The 16667-nt window shown below is 43.1% G+C and overlaps 1 protein-coding gene across 16 annotated transcripts in view; it reads right to left on the reverse strand.

Annotated features, from left to right (window-relative positions):
• The window catches only part of MAD1L1 (mitotic arrest deficient 1 like 1), a 529111-nt gene that overhangs the window by 195427 nt on the left and 317017 nt on the right, over window positions 1–16667 (reverse strand). For all 16 annotated transcript variants that reach the window (XM_065560101.1, XM_065560095.1, XM_065560102.1 and 13 more), the window contains one exon: window positions 9645–9735. In XM_065560101.1, coding sequence (XP_065416173.1) covers window positions 9645–9735 — 91 coding nt within the window. The remainder of the gene's footprint in view (window positions 1–9644; window positions 9736–16667) is intronic.

Genomic DNA, 16667 nt, shown 5'->3' on the forward strand with positions numbered 1-16667 from the left:
AAGCCACTTAACAGGCATTTGCCAAACCCCAGGTATGTACTGTCAGTTTCTGAATTTACTGACAAAAACAGTTGTGCATGACTGTAATATTTACTCAGAACATGTTAGTCTACAGGACCTTAGTTTAAAATTTGCTTTAAAATATTTCATTAATGTGTTGCTGAAGATTATAAAATCACATCTCTAAAAAATCCTTGCATAGATTTTTAGATGCACAATCTGAATATTCATCTTTAGCCTTAAATGCTTGGATCTTCAGTCATATAGTTTTTAAAATAAATCCTTCAAAAGACCACCCTTATCTAAAATACACATGCGAGCCCGGGCTGCTGTCGGGCATAGGGGCACCAGTTTAACAATACTGCCTAGGGCCCCATAAATCCTAAGGCCGGCCCTGCAAACTCTTCTCCCATAACCCTGGTGCATGTCCTGGCTGCTCTTCTTTCAGAGCAACAAAAGAATTAGAGAACATCACCGTAAGCCTCTGATTTCACATAGACCAGAGGCAAATAAATAATATAAAATAAATAAGGGATCAAATGAGAACCTAACAGAAGCAGCAGCACTGAGGACGACAGGAAAGAATTGTGATATCTTTTGAATTATTTGATAAAAATACATAAAGTAATTGGGTCATCAAACAAAGGCTGAAATGACATCAAAGGAACTGAAAACGAAGAGCCAAGTTTGGAGAGAGCTGTAGCTTCCTCTGGACATGGTGTTTATTCATTGAAACCAAGACAAAAAATACAAAGCCCCAGTAAACAAAACCTTTCTAAATGTTACTTTCCCTAAGGTTCCAAATGACATTCTTTTTAGTGTTTGTGACATCACAATGGAATTCAAAACAGCAGCAGCAGAACAGAAAATAAAGGAACAATAATTGAAGTAATTCTTGCAATCAAATGACTATATAACCGGAAAAAACATAGAAGGGTAGTCACTGTTAACCTCTGAATTGTTTTCTAAAACTTTGCTTGTTTTTAGCTGCGTTACAACTCAAATCAAAGACCCTTAAAAGTGAAGTCTCTTTTCAAAATGGTTTTGTATCTATATTTTGTTTACTCCAGCTTGTCTTTACCCTGAGGAGATGTTTGTGGTACCGCTTTCTTCTGGCGTAGGAGTCTTTTGCAGTTGATATTTATTAATTAATATTACAGCCACTGTAATCACACCTGATGGTTGTGTATTGGGGGTATTTTACAAATCTAATGATATTCATTTCTGTACTTTATTTGTAACTTGCCTTACTGAACATATTTAGTTCTTATCTGCTTCTCTCCTGGTTCTGCTCCCTGTACAAATGCCCTAACCATGCTTTCTGTTAGTCACAACTGCAATTGTGCACGCAGTAGTCACTGGAGTTAGTAGATACTGATCCTTGCCACGTGACAGGCTGTACATTTTTTGTAGCCATGATCTATGCCCTGTGATTAGGCATCAGAAAAGAAAGAGCAACCTCAGTCCACCACTCCTGCAGGTCACACTTTTAAATATAACAGTGATTTTTTTTGTACTCGGGACCCCAGTTGATGTGCACTATGGCAGCAACTTCTTTGTGTGAGCTAGTGCAATGACCTTTTCTTTGTGCCTGTGCATCCATACTGGATGCACTAGCAAAACTACCTCCTCTTCATATGCACCAATGCAGTGATCTTTAATTTGTGCCTGTACCCCATTTGCACGCACTAGTGCAACCACTTCTGCTTCACATTTAGGTCACTTGTTAGAGTGACCTAGACAGTGATCTGGCAATGCGCTTTGCTTTCTGCTCACATGCACTAGTGCAGTGTGGTGACTTCTCCATGCCAGTGCTTTCTGCTCAGGTAGGTACAGTGACCTTTTCATGTCTGCGAGCTGCTCAGGAAACCAATGTGCACTCTTTCCCCTTCCGCTCATTAAATGAGCTGTGTGATGTAGCAGTACTGCTGATGTCTTCAGAGACACTAGAAGAATGTTAAGACATTTATTATGTATTTTTGTTATGTGATGTTAAATGTATTATGTGAATGTTAATCAGTGCCTGCAGAAATTCCACAAAGGTGCTATATGTAATAAACAATGCAGTGCTGGCTCTGGCAGTGCAACTGGGAACTTCAGGGGTTTAATATTCAGTGTCCATATTTCTAAAAAAAAAAGTCAGTGCATGTCAATACTTCACTGCACAAATGCGCATCTCTGCACTTGGTTTTAGTCCTTGATGTTAACAAACATTAGCAAGTTTGTACTGCAGGTGTCCCTGTTTTATTAGGCACCCATTTTGCACATCACATTCAGCGGGGCCAACATCAAGCCAAGAAACAGTTTGTCGTTCAAATGGCAGATCTACCTGATCACTACCTCTGCTTACCTTTGAGTTGTTTTGTATATACAGGATGAGGTGCAAAAAAACCATGAAGGTGACTGTGGAAAAAATAATGTGGATAATTAACCATTGGGTCAACTTACCTAGAGAAGCGAGGATTCTCCATCGCTTGAAGTGCAAGTCAAGACTGAATGTCTTTCCAAAATCTCACCCAGAAATTAGGGCCTTGATGCAGGAATCACTTGGTGAAATTGTATGGCCTATGCCAGGGGTCAGCAACCTGCGGCACACATGCCAAAGGCGGCACGCGAGCTGATTTTTAGTGGCACTCTGCTGCCAGCCGGGGTCCCAGCCATCGGCCCCACTCAGCCCGCTGCCTGCCTGGATGGAGGAAACCCCAGGCCAGCAGCGGGCTGAGCAGGGCTGGCAGACAATGGAATCTTCAAGTGGAATGAGTGCAGAATCAGGAGTGATCCTTTCTCCTAAAACTGTTGGTGTGATACACACCCATATGCAGGCTAGTGTGGCCACAGTTTTTCCTTTGTGTGGATCATCCGGGAAGTAAAGCAAGTTTAAACTAAAATCAGGTTTAAAGACTTGTTTTTTTAAATGGGGATGCATCACACCTTTGCAAATTAGTCATACACAGCTGCCAATAAAACTCAGATCACATTTCTACAGAAAGCTTGAGTGGCTCACAAGTCACAAAGGGAGACTTTTAAACAGGGTTAAGGCAGCTGCAAATGCCTGAAAATACATTGTGACGGAGATAGTGAACTAAAAGATCTGCCAGCTAGGTGCCTGAACAATAAGTGATGTATTAGGTCAATATTTAATGGCAAATACCATAAGTTTGATCAAGGAAATAACAGCTGTATAAATCAGATGTGACTTAATATTTTGAGAACTTATTTTGTCACACAGAGAGCCAGACTCACAGCTTGATGTCAATGGGTGCAGCTCGACTGATGTCAATGGACCTAAGTCCATTTACAACAGTGAAGGATGTGGTGCAATATGTCATGCTCCAAAGAGGATTTTTGCCTATAACTGACGTAAGAAATGTAACAAAACTCCAGCTGGGAAGGGAACACAGAGGGTTAGAGCAGTGGTTCTCAACCAGGGGTACACGTAATCAGCCCCATCAATGACAAATCATCCAAAAAGCCATGTCCGGTTGAAAAGATGCACGCAGTTTGCATAAATCCTCTTGCATCCAAGAAGCCCTTGCCAAAGAAAGGGGGATGGGAGGAATAGGTGTCTAAGTGTGGGTACAGAGAACGTTTTCACTGAGGTCAAGCTGTGATGTGGAGTCTCATGTGGACTGGGGGCATGTAAGAAAGGTCAAAGGGGAGACAGACGTGGTTTGTGAAAGAGAAGTCACCAGGACAAATTAGGCAGGGAATAAGATTTATGCATGTTTGATAGGTCAATTAGGAGACCTGGAATGGCTGACAGTGTCCCTTTAAGTTTTATAACAATGTAAATGATTCATCCATTCTTTACATAATGAGCAGTTAGACTATTAAGTGACCTAAACTTGCCTGAGGCCCTTAACTCCCAACTAGTTACTGTCTGGAGGGTGAAGACCTAACTATATAATGAGTCATTAATGCTTAAAAGAGGAGAAACATCCCTCTGCAGCTTCTGCATCCTCCATGAAGACAGTAAGTTAGTGTGTGCTCTCCCATCACCAATCAGACAGGTTTTGATTAGGCTCCGATGTACAGGCATGTTAGAAGGTGTTAGCTACCATGTGCTAACATACATGTTCTAAGAGTCTAAATCAGACAGGGCAGTTTATTATTTAACATGTGCTAAGCTCATCAAGTTAAAACTGAGGCTCCTTCCAGGCTTGAAACTGACCAGTTTAGCCTGTGTTAAAGTCTACTTCCTTGTCTACATCAGACGTTTAGAATGGAGTCATTAGCATCTTTTAGCTAACACCTACAAACAAACCGAAAAGGTCTTGTTTATCTCGGAAATTGACTGGAATAGCTATTTCAGAATAAGCTATTTGAAATAGCCTCCCCATGGGGACAGCTTTTCAGAATTCTGTTCTGGTCAATTTCCTCACATAGACAAGGCCTAACTCCTAGTGGAGACCAAGCCTAGAGATCCTTCCACTGAGTGTGATGCTAGTAAGTGATGGTACTTTTGCTGGGGAGGGTTCTATTGTATGGAACTGGCCCCTCTGAAATTACTCATCCTCACTTTTAAAAAGCAACTTGAATGATGGTATTTCCCCCCCAAAAGTGGTTTCACAATCCCCACTGATGGCCCTTTAGTTTGTACCCTCCCTTCAATCTCTCCTCCCTGGTTAATTTGCACCCTCAATTGTTTTTTAAGTATCTATAAGGATATTAGTACAATACACAACTATATATTTGTTATTCTATTACATTTTAATGAGGAAGGCAGATAAATAAATTCAATTCTAATTCTTACTCCTAGAGGGCTCTCAATCAAAGAGTATCTGGTTCCAGAGTCATCCTGTTCAGAGCCTCTTGACCTAGTCCACAGGCTCACAAATAGCCAGAAATACTCCTGATTCTGCCCTATGCAACATGGAGTCTTTCCGGTCTTCCAAATGAGCTTAGTCACATTTCCTTGCCTATCAGCATCGATTTCAATTCCAACTTTATTTGATTCTTCTCATCCAGAAACAAAAAAGCAAATTGCACACCCCAGTTTGTGTCTCACACAGGAATCAGACTGCTAGCCTGGTTAGAGGACTAGACAATTTACAGAGCCTGAAAAAGTACGAATATAAAGACAGGAAGATGTTCTTTATCTTTACAGATCCACTTCTCTGAACTGTAACCGAAGTTTTGTTTTTCTCACCAACCAGCTGTGAACTAATTACAAGAAGTTCTAACTAGTCAAGCTCCCTCTCCAAACATATGGATCCAATTAAGTCAAACTGCAGCTGATTTTAATCAATCTTCCTTGAAGCAGCCAAACTTGAAGAATCTCTTCTCCTTCAACTCGAAGAGCTGAGGAGAGCAGGAAAAGCAGGAGAGTGGTATTTGCATAAGGAACACTTCACCATCCGCTCCATTGCCTGTAAACACAAGGCTCCTAGCAGTAATAAATGCTAATTGAGCACTCTTCAAAAGTCTTTCCTCCCATTTTATCCCAAAAGCACTGATTTGATCAGTCCCTTTTGTTCCTGGCTTCAAGTTGCAGTTTCTCCCAATGAGTAGAAGGCAGATTTCCTGAAGTGTTCTGGACTGTTTAACAAACTAAGCCACTTTCTGAGACAGCAGCAACACTCTGCCCACAATATGCAAAAGCAAGTCACAGCAGCAGATATGCTCTCCCATTCCAGCAGGGGTCGCCATAGCAGAAATGGGTGCAGATGAGTGAACACTTAAATGTATGGGATCTCTCAGCCTTCATACCAGCTGATCTCCCCCTACCTTGGGTTCAAAAGATTTCAGTTAGATGTGTCAGGGGAAAGGAGTGATGTCGTCTCCCTACTATCCAAACATTTTTTCTGTTTTTTTGTAATTTGAGGTTTTTTATTAGCAGTAAAGATCTGGACAGCGAGTAATATCCATGCTATTGTGTTTATACCAGTGAAGGAAAATCAATGCAGCCCACAGCTAGGTGTCAAGAGCCAAAGGGGTATTGGGAATTGAAGGGTGTGAAGGTTGATGGAGCTTCTAGCCATAATTGAAGATGTCCCCATGCAAGCAGAGAATACAAAGAGACGTCAGATACTATATATGCTGCTGCAGATATTCATCAATTTCTTCACTTGCTAATACAGGCTCGGGGAGGATAAATCACATACTCCTAATACAACAATAGCTTTCAAAGCACATACCTGCCCTCTGGCCCAGCTAGTGCCATATAGTTCACTGAAATGCAGAATCAGTGCCAGCAGACAATTCAGGGACAGGCAAAGGCAAAATGACCATACTCCGACACACAGGCATGTGACAGTATGTGAGAATTTTTTTAAAGATAACTTTTTCATGGGTCAATACAGTCAAACCTTGGTGGTCCTGAACTCTTGGCTACTAAAGGCTGGACATATCCCTTCAGATTTGAATTCACTGCATATGGTTTTATGGACTGATCAGACCTCCGTAAATAAAGATTGGTGCACTTAAGTTGTTATGCTTGATTTCACTCACTTTCTATCATACCCCTCTCCCCAACACATCAACAAATTTTATATACTCTCTTGTAAGTAACTTTTATTTATTGCAGTCATTTATTCCAATAATGGCTTATTTATTTATTTTTAAAGGAAGTGCTACAGATTAAGATTTGGTAGAGGTTTTTTTTAATTTGTTCATTGTCTTCTACCTCTTTTACTTCCTTATTTTCTCTGATCCTTTGTTTTTCCTATTTCTGAAATTTCACTAGGGGACTTTTTCTTCAGTACATTTAAAAAAATTATTTTGTAACATTGCCATTTGTTCTCCTTTCTTGCTTTTCTTTCTGACAAAGATATTATTTTAACCCATCATCTCCTTGATTTCTCCCTGAAGAATGAGCAACAAATAATAAACTGACTTGGGCATGTTCCAGTGATGCCATTTGAGTGCGGAATTAACTTTTTCCAACATATTCTCCTTGCACTATCTGACTGAAGAGATTAATAGCTGGATAACCCATATTTAATGGGATTCAGCAGCTGATAACCCAGTCCACAGCAGTGCCTAGAGTCAACAGAAGTGTTTACACAGGATGTAATTCTTAGCCTGGGCCTGCTGAGGACTTGGCACTCAAGTAATGAATAATGAATCTTCATTAGCAGGCAGGGCCACTGAGCCATTTTTATACTGAGGGTGCTGAAAGCCTTTGAACAAAACCAGAAACCCAGAATATGGTGGAATGGTGCATTCGGCTGCTATTATTACGTCAAGCCAGGGGGTGCTGTTGCACCTCCAGGACCAGAACCTCTGTTAACAAGGCTGTTTTTTCCTTGTAGGCAGTTCTGACCTCTTGACCACTCAACTGGATGGGTACTGGTCTGTAATTCACATCTTTTCAGCCTCGGACTTGCACAGATCCATCTCCAGTTGGAGAAATCTCAGTTGCCCAATAGTGTTCTCTTTTCCTTGCTATTCACTTCCTGGTTCAAAGGAACCAGAACTCCAAGCTTATAAGGTATGCACAAAGAGTGGGAAGATAAGGAGAAGTTAAACAAATAACTAAGTCCAAGCCTTAGCCTTCCCAAACTAGAACTAAGAATGTTGTTAACTTAATCCAGTTCTCCTCAGGTGGGTTCTCCATCTAACCTCTACTGATGGGGCTGCTTTCTCCTTCTTGAACCAGCTCAGACAGATGACCTCTTCTCCTTCTCTATGCCTGCCTGTCTCTTGTCTTCCTCACATCTTTTCCTTTTCCCTGCATCCCCAGGTCTTTTTTGTCCCTCTTCAGTCCCCTCACATAGCTCTGATCTGCACTAGTCCATTGTTAAACTCTGGGGTTCTGAGCACTGCCACTGAATTGTTCTATTGTGATATGCACTACTAGAGTCTGGGATGAGTTCAAACGACTTTTATTTGAATTGTGAATTTTGTGAAGAATACAACAGTCACTGCGCCACCTAAGTCTGCTTACATGGTGGGCTAGTGGTTTTATTATAACATGAAGGCTCTGTCTCAGCTTTGTCTTTGATGTCCTGATCCCAGCCTTTATCATTACATCATTTTCACAGCATTAAATGAGCTCAGCTATCGAAATGACCACACCTACCCACCCACTTCTGTCTAAAATAAGACAATTAGCAAAACTATCTGAAAGGCTTTGAACCTTTCCTGCTGCAGACAGACCTTAGAAGCTTGGTGCTTTTAGCATCTCAAGGGCTCGGCTACTGGCACTGCCGACACTGAGTATAAACACTAGATCTCTCAGAATCCCAAACAAAACAGGGAATTACTCTGGCCAGAATGGTGATGGCCCCAGTGCTGGGAGCTGGCAGCTACCCTGAGGCAGTGGGGACAGATTAAATAGGATTTGAATGAGTTGTAACCTGCTCTGAAAGCAAAGCTGCTGTTGTGTATGTTTGGAGACTGGAGCATCAGAACACCAAACCCAATGTTTTCGTCTCCTTCTGATGACAGAAACCCAATTAAAGGAGAGCTGGGTGACAGGTTTCGCGCTAACCACGGCTCGGCAGCGGCGCTCAGCAGCTCTCAACTCCCCGCTTTATCAAAGCTGTCACTTCCCCCGTCTCCAGGAATTGGTAATAAAAAAGAGATTTGATTTGCCTCTAATAGGTGTCAAGATAAAATCAATGGTCTGTCTGAAATTCGGGTAATTTCAAACCTGCAGGTTTTCTACCATCATAAAGCAATTTACACAAAAAGGGGAAAAGAGAGAAAGAAAGAAAAATTAAAAGAATGAAATGTTACAAGGCTGGGCTGTTCGGCACATCAGAGAGAGATAACACTGCTCAGAGCAGGATGGCCTTTGATTAAACACAAAGTAGGCTTCGCTTCTCGCTCACTCCGGCTTCTTTCAAACAGAAGATGCTTTAAATGCAACACTCCCACCCCTCCCTCTGCACAGAGTAACAGTGTTAGAGAGATGAGAGCAGCCCAAGTAAACAACTTCTATTGCTGCCAGCTTCAGGGAGAGGAAGGCTTCACTGCTGTATCCAGAATCAAAAAGTTGAAACTCTTGCTTATGAGATGGGCGAAGCATCAACCTCAGCAAAAAGATAGGCAAATCCTGCAGTGCCATGGTGAAATCAGCACTTTAGCTTTTCTTTCCCTCAGATTTCATATTTCATATCTTCCTCCTCTTGGGAAGAGTGTGTGGATCACTGCCACCACAACTTGTTCCTTCCATACCCCATCATCATGTTCTGGACTTGAATAGCTCCTATCAGATAAGACCGCAAGCTATTGAGCTTTGCTCAGCACTAATGGTAAGGATGGTGGGCAGCTGTAATGTAAACAGCGCCGAGGCATTTTTACCAACCTGTCATCACAGTGGAAAACACAGTCTAAACAACAGCTCCCAGTACTGCTAGAACTGCAGCAGTGGTTAGTTATGGCTCTGAAGTTTGCTAGCACAGACAAAGGTTCGGCAGCATCTAAACGGAAGAGGTTCTAACCCAAGGATACTGGAAAAAGCATCTCTTCTTGCATGCCTGAATACACCACCAAAATCTCAATATGACAGCATCGTACACAGATAAGGGTGTGTGGGATGGGCTCGGTTTGGGCTTCTGGCGGGATCCTTCCCCAGATTGAAGAGGAAGGATCTGTGGACTGTGAAAGGAGCTTCAGGAAGTTTGTCAGTATACCCATCCACCAAGGCTCGACTGTGCCAAGCTAATAAGCCCTTCTGGCCCTGCCCCACCTCTTACCTGGAGAGTGAGCTTTTCCAATTTCATTTCCAGAGACTTGTTCTCTTCTTCTAGCTGCCCTCGCTCAGCCTCCAACTCTTCAATTTTTAACCTGTAAAGGGGGAGGGCGGGGGGGGGGAGGGCGGGGAAGAGAGAGAGAGAGAGAAATACACTGAAACTCCCAATGCTCTAAACCTGCTTTAGTCCCACCACTGGAAAGAGTAAAATAAGGAGGACCCAAAGACAGAAATCACACACCTGTCATAAAACATTCTTCCAATGGTAAGACACCACATTAAATGAAAAGAATAAAACACCATTATTGTACCGTTAAGTACACACAGGTAAAAGACCAACTCATCAGGAAATTCAATACAGTTCTTACACCAATGTTACCTTGGCTATGTCACACATGTATAACCTTCTGTTCCTCTTTGTTCTTGCTAAACGTTTATTTTCGGGGGAGGGGGTGTTTTTTCAGTGTGTGTGGGGTTGGTTTTTAAAGAGAAAAAACACATTAAGCTATTTAATAACGTTCTAGACATTGAAAAGTCATACATCACTCAGGTAAAAAGTGGTTGGCGAAAAGGGTGAGAGGCACTCTCAACTGTCATTACATATAATCCACCAACATCCTGGGCACCTTCTTTTTCCAGAAGATGTTGCCATATGACAGCATCTTCAGATGTAACTTAGGGTTACTCCTCACACTATGTTTAAAAGTGCTTTTAACCCTTCAGGACATATCAAAGGAAGAGAGAATTTTTTCTGTAAGAAAACAACATAGCAGCTACTGAAGGTCAGAATCAGATACCCAAGACATTCAGAGTCAATGACATCATCATATTCAAAACACTGCATTTTGGCTCAAAACCTCTGACAAATCTCTTATCACCACCCACCCTCCAAAATTAAAGGGTTATGTTTATCTCTTGCCACCTACAGAATAAGCACTCTACACTGTGGTACCAGATGAGGGCTCCTGCACCCCTCCAATATCAAATGGGTCTCCAGAGAAAGCATGGTTTGAAAAAGGATGCAAATCTAATTTATCTGGGAAGTGCTTAGATGCTATGGTGATAGGTGCCATAGTAACACCTGAGGCAGACAGACTGACCATTCCTATTTTTTAAGCCGGAAAAAATGAAGTATTTCTCCAACTCTCTCCTTCCAGAACAGGTGCTCCTGTTTTACTCCTTATTGTCCTTATTTATAAGATTAAAATGTTGGCAAATATAGCACAACACAGTGTGACTGACAGCATAGTATTGCCACTGATAGGGGCATCTCTCACAGTATGCCCCATCTGTGAAGAGGGCACTGCCATGTAGAAAAGCTATTGCTGAACTGGAAATTACTGAATGGAACAGAAAATGTATGTGTGGAGAAGACACGATTAAGGGATCCAGATGGCAATGAGATGGTGTTGGGAATGGAGCAGAGATTTCCAGCAAGTGTGACTAACAGGCATTGGCAAGAACATGAATTTCTTTTGAATCACTGTAACTCTACCTACTCACTAAATCCATAGACAACACTTAGGATTTACTGAAGTTTCTGTTTGACAGCGGAAAGAAAAAGTTCAGATTTGTTCCAGTTGAAAAGGTCCTTCAGCTGTTGCCACTTAAGTCTTTACTAAAGCTGTTTTTTAATGTATTACTTTTATTTATTTGTACTAAAACAACAGCCTTTGCAGATTTATCACAACCCAAGTAAAACGGGTTACTGACTAAACACGGTTTGTTATGCCCTGTGGTCAACAAACTAAATTGTTCGACCACCCTTTCCCATGATGAGATCTGAAGAATATGGCAAATATGATTTATAGGGGACAAGGGGTGTGTGGAATGACAGCATTAATATTGGCTTTTATTGTCTCCTCGGAAGTAATAAAGTTGGGAAAGAATTTCACATTTAGAGCTATAAACGGGCTGACGAAAGAGCACTTTGTTCTCGAGGGGAGAAGGAGAAAAACTGATAAAGTCTTTCAAGCTTCTCACTGAAAATTTACTTTCCATACTAAAGAAAAAGGAGACAAAAGATTTTTTTAAAGCTTTCACTCCCTCACAGGATGTGAATACAGATTTAGGGGATTAATGTGGATTTCTTTGTCCTTTGTGACTATCCTGCATTTGTTTTCAGAAGTTAGCTTTTAACAGTGAAGTTTATATGGAAATGCCTGGAAGCACACAGTCCTTTCCCTGGTCCTTTCCTTGGCTTCTGATGGTTCCATTTTTCAGGTTCCTTCAGGAGAGCAGCTAACTGGTTGGGTTGGGCTTAGTCCAGGAGAGCGGTCACATCGGATTGAAGGCGAATGATGTGCTGAGGCCCATGGTAAACGTTAGCAGTGAAAATAATTCCCTCATGAGGAGTGGGGTTTCTTTCCCCACCTTCCAATTTGGAGAGTTTGTATTCTTCTTCCACCTATTTTCTGCCAGAGTGAATTTGTGATGGCAAATTGTACAGGGAAAGAATGTAAGTACAGGCGCGTTCCTAATTCCTGCATCCCCACTGGCAGCAGGCATTAGACTCCAATGACTAGAGACACACCACAAACAAGGTGCAGCAGTGGGAACTGGTCGTGTGGAACCTCACAGGGGCAGCTCCTCTAGGGCTTAGTCTACACTACCAAGTTTTGTCGCCAAAAACTGCCTTTTGGCAACAAACCAGTGAGAGCGTACACGCTGCAATGTGACTTTTGTTGGGAAAAACGCCCGGTTTCAGCAACAAAAAACTTTTACCCCTAGGAGAGACTTTTTTCTCTTTCCCTCCCTTTACTGTCTAAGGCCTTGGCTACACTGGCGCTTTACAGCGCTGCAACTTTCTCACTCAGGGGTGTGAAAAAACACCCCCCTGAGCGCAGCAAGTTACAGCACTGTAAAGCGCCAGTGTAAACAGTGCCCCAGCGTTGGGAGCCGCGCTCCCAGTGCTGTAAGCTAATCCCCTCGGGGAGGTGGAGTACCTGCAGTGCTGGGAGAGCTCTCTCCCAGCGCTGGCGCCGCGACCACACTCACTCTTCAAAGCGCTGCCGCAGGAGCGCTCCCGCGGCAGCGCTTTGGAGTTTCCAGTGTAGCCAAGCCCAAAGAGCCAGTGTAGACACTGCTGTTTGTTTTGTCAACAGAACTGGCTTCCGCCAGTATCCCACAATGCCTGCCCTGATTGCTCTGCTCAGTGTTTTGATCTCTGCTGCCCTGCAGGCATGCACCCCTCCCCTTTCAAAGCTGCGGGAAGTATCTGACAGCTGAGTGTGCTGCTCCCTTTGGGGAAGAAAGAGCAAATCATTGGAATGCTCCTGTTCTGCCCTGCACTAGGAACACAGGGGCAGGCAGACTGCTGTCGCAGGTAGGCAGGAAGGAGAGATTGTTGCCCTGCTTTGACATTCCTCAGCATGGAGAGCTCACAGAGCTACTCATGATGCCGCTCCTGGAAGCTGAGGCTCTGGGAGAACTGGGAGGGGATCCTCCCAAGATGTACAGTGATCAGATCCGCCTTCCCACAACACTGCACTGTGGGATACATACCCACAATGCATTGCTCACACAACGTGGACATGATCTGTGGACAGAGGGAGCAAGTGTGAGCACCCTTTGGCGATTTTTGTTTTGTCGACTTTTGGGTGTCGACATAAGTTTTGTCGACAAAACTTGATAGTGTAGACAAAACCTTAACACTGTAATGGAGAAGGAGGGGAGGGCACAATGATTCCCCTTCCCACCCTCCAAAACCCCTCCCTCCTTTCCTTCCTTAACACACCCACCCACCTGCTGTCAGCCATGTGAAGGGTTCTGCCATGGTCCACTACGAGAGAAGCTATGGACACACAGAATATTTAAAAACTATTATATTGATTTTACAAATGTTATATGTATCTTTATGGGTTGGCTAGTGATTGTATTCCTGGCTAAATGGGGGGAGCCAAAGGATTTTCTGCAGGAACTAATATCAGGAGGGCAGGGGGTAATTAGAGCAAATTCCTAATGCAGGTATCTACTCTGTGAAAATTTCATCCCCTAAGGGAAATAGCATGTATAGGTCTGACCTGGTTCAAGAGGCCTGGTAAACAAAGAACAGCCCTGACCTTGGAGAGGGCCATTCACATTTAATCCACATGAGACTGTGACAGAGAGGGGCAGGCCCTGCAGTACTTTGGAAACTGACAGGGTTTCCATGTGGAAGATGGTGACACTGATAAGCTAGATGTTTACTGTTTGTAAGATGCCTTTTCTCTGTAATACTTCTGTTCTGAATAAATAGTACTTTGTTTTGGGACACCTGGCTGGTCACCAGTAACTCAGTCACTGCCCCCGAGAGAACAAAACTATGGGTGCTGAACTAAAGTCAGACCTGCTGTGATAATCTTAATGATTTGGAGGAGTCTGCAGCCTAAGACCTCAGTCAGGAGGGAGTGGATAGCGAGAACCCACCTCAAGAAAGATGACTAGAGGCCTGAGAACTAAGTGAGGTGGCCACAAGGAGGACCACAAGTGCTCAGAGGTGCAGCTACCTCCGGAAACGTCACAACCACAACAAACTATTCCTGGTCCCCATACAAGGGGGAACCCTGTGAAAATGTCTCATGATTCCCTGACAGCAAGGGTTTATCTGTGTTACAGTAAGAGAGCTCTTTACAGGTTCCCAGCCCCAGTGCATGGGGGATGCCAGAAGCAGGAGAGGTGGAACACTACCCCATTCCTAGATTGGGTAACTCTGGAGCCACAAACCAAGTGCTTTCTCCCTAATTCTGCAGAGAAGAGAAGTCCATGTTCTGCAGAACAGAAAGTAGAAGGAAGACAATGATATTTGGAGTTGGCTGCTCCTGAGAAGAAAATAGACTACAGCAGCACAGCAGTCCACCTACTTGTGTAGAGAAGGGGATGAGAAATTGCCCACTAGCCCGATTGAAGATGCCTCCAGCTGAAAGAAAACACTTCATACAGTGTGTGTTTTCTGTGAGAAACCCATGGCCCACAAAACTTGCACATGCTGAGCAGCAAGAAGGGAAGGGATGAAACCAAGTGAGCAACTTTATACCGTTTCCATCCACCTTGCAAAGAGAGTCATAAAATTGTGACGAGAAAAGGAAAGAAACCCAGGTTCACATCCTTGCATACAGAAGCCACACCACTCAGGCCTGCTTAGCCGCCAAATCACCATCATCAGGGTTTGGAACATGTTCTGTATTTTACTAAATACACCAGCACCAGCCTGGCAACAAAAAATGGCTCAATGACAGACTTCCATCTGAACAAAGAAGGTTTAGCTACACTGGGAATCTACCAAAAATAATCTTATAATAGATCTGAAGGGTCAAATGTCTCCGGTGACCCTAGCTGCAGAAGTGTGTGGTCCTGGAAGTGTTTGTGGTGTGTGGGTGGTGGGGCGGGGGGAGGGAGGTGGACTGTGCTGCTATGAGAGGCAACCCCAGAAACTTGGCCTCTTAGCTTGACACAGCTTTCAATTCTGCCTTCAATTTATTGCTCCTCACTGGAGAACTGTTCCAGAATATAAATGGCTTTGCTGGGGAGGAGTCCACTTCTGGGACACTCTATTTGAATTCTCAGGCACAATTTAAATGAAAGAAGCAGAGGTATGGGGTTGACAGGCAATGGACTCTCACTTAACCCCCCCCCCACCACAGTTTGGAGTTCTATTTAGACTGCCATGCCTTAAAGAGCATGACAGGGGCTTCTTCTGCTTGCAGAGCACCTAGCACACTACTGGCACTCAGTAATAAAATCATTGCAAGGGACCTGACGGTGCTGTTTGTGAAATCTGCCTCAGTCCAGGGGCTAGGTTTGCAAACCAGGGAAAAGATGGAGAAAGTGAGAAATGAGATCCATTTCCACTGTAAGGAAGGCATCAGCAATCTCATGAAGTCCTCGAATATGTGGAAATCCAGCTGTTTCATTTTGTTTTCTGCTGTCCTTGAAGTTGCTCAGTTAATAGATGGCAAATGCTGTTTAATGAAGATAAACACTGAATAATGAATCTTGGAGGTGAAAATAGAGAGACTGGAATTGCTCCTAAATGGAAAGGGTGCTGCAGTCCATACTAACCAGGAGAGAGGGGGGAGACTGGGGAGTTACTGTAGAAACATCCTGAAAGCCTCCAGCTCCCAGAAGACAGCAAACAGGATGCTGGTTTTACTGATAGAGAAGCATAATATTAATCAGAATAAGAGATGAGTTTTATTGCTGCTGGAGAGATTTTGAACACCCCTGTAGCACTGCAAACACCATGCTTCAGGCTAGTCCTGTGTGCCCCCCAGAGAAAGCGAAAGACAGAATGAGATCAAGTCTCAAACCAACACTCACATCATGAATAAGGATTTAGGAAAAACTGATTTACCCTCATAGGAGGAGGGAACAAAACCACGGTGTGACCTACAGTACCATCTCATTAAAAGATGATTTGGTGGAGAGAGGCCTCCAAAATTCTGCCACTCCATCTTGTGGGAGCTGTCCTTGAGAAATACATCCCAAAGGGCAGTTTAAGAGCTCTCTATTGTATTAGAAAGCTTAGCTGAACACTGGCGATTTTCAAATCCATTCCATTCTAATACTGAACAACCCTTCTAGAGCTGTAAAACAAGCCAGGCAGGGAGGGGGACATTTAGAAAATCCATAAGATGCAGGCCAATAATTTGTGCCTCCTGCAAAATCCTGCTCTCGCTCCTGAGAGGCAGCAATACTTTTACAATGATGGAACTGAAAATAGAAAAGAATTAAGAGAAGGAAATCCAGCCAAAATCTCACATCAGTTCAGAACCACAAATGCAAGTTGTCAAGATCAAACAGATTGGCTCAGTTTAAAAAGAAGGAACTTTATTAAAACATTCTGGATACAGATGAACTTTCTGCGCTTGGTATTTATTGTTTCACCTACCTTGGAATGGGAGCTGTAAATACTTTAATAAATACACTGAAAGGTTGTCTAGTTTCATTGTAGCTTTTGTAAGTGCTTATGTATCCCTCTGCTGAAATGCTGTTTTGTAACTTCTCTCTCACTGAATCACAACATGTATCCCTCTGCCATCTGCAACTG

The sequence above is a fragment of the Chrysemys picta genome, chromosome 10, assembly GCF_011386835.1.
Source record: "Chrysemys picta bellii isolate R12L10 chromosome 10, ASM1138683v2, whole genome shotgun sequence".
NCBI classification, from domain to species: Eukaryota; Metazoa; Chordata; order Testudines; family Emydidae; genus Chrysemys; species Chrysemys picta.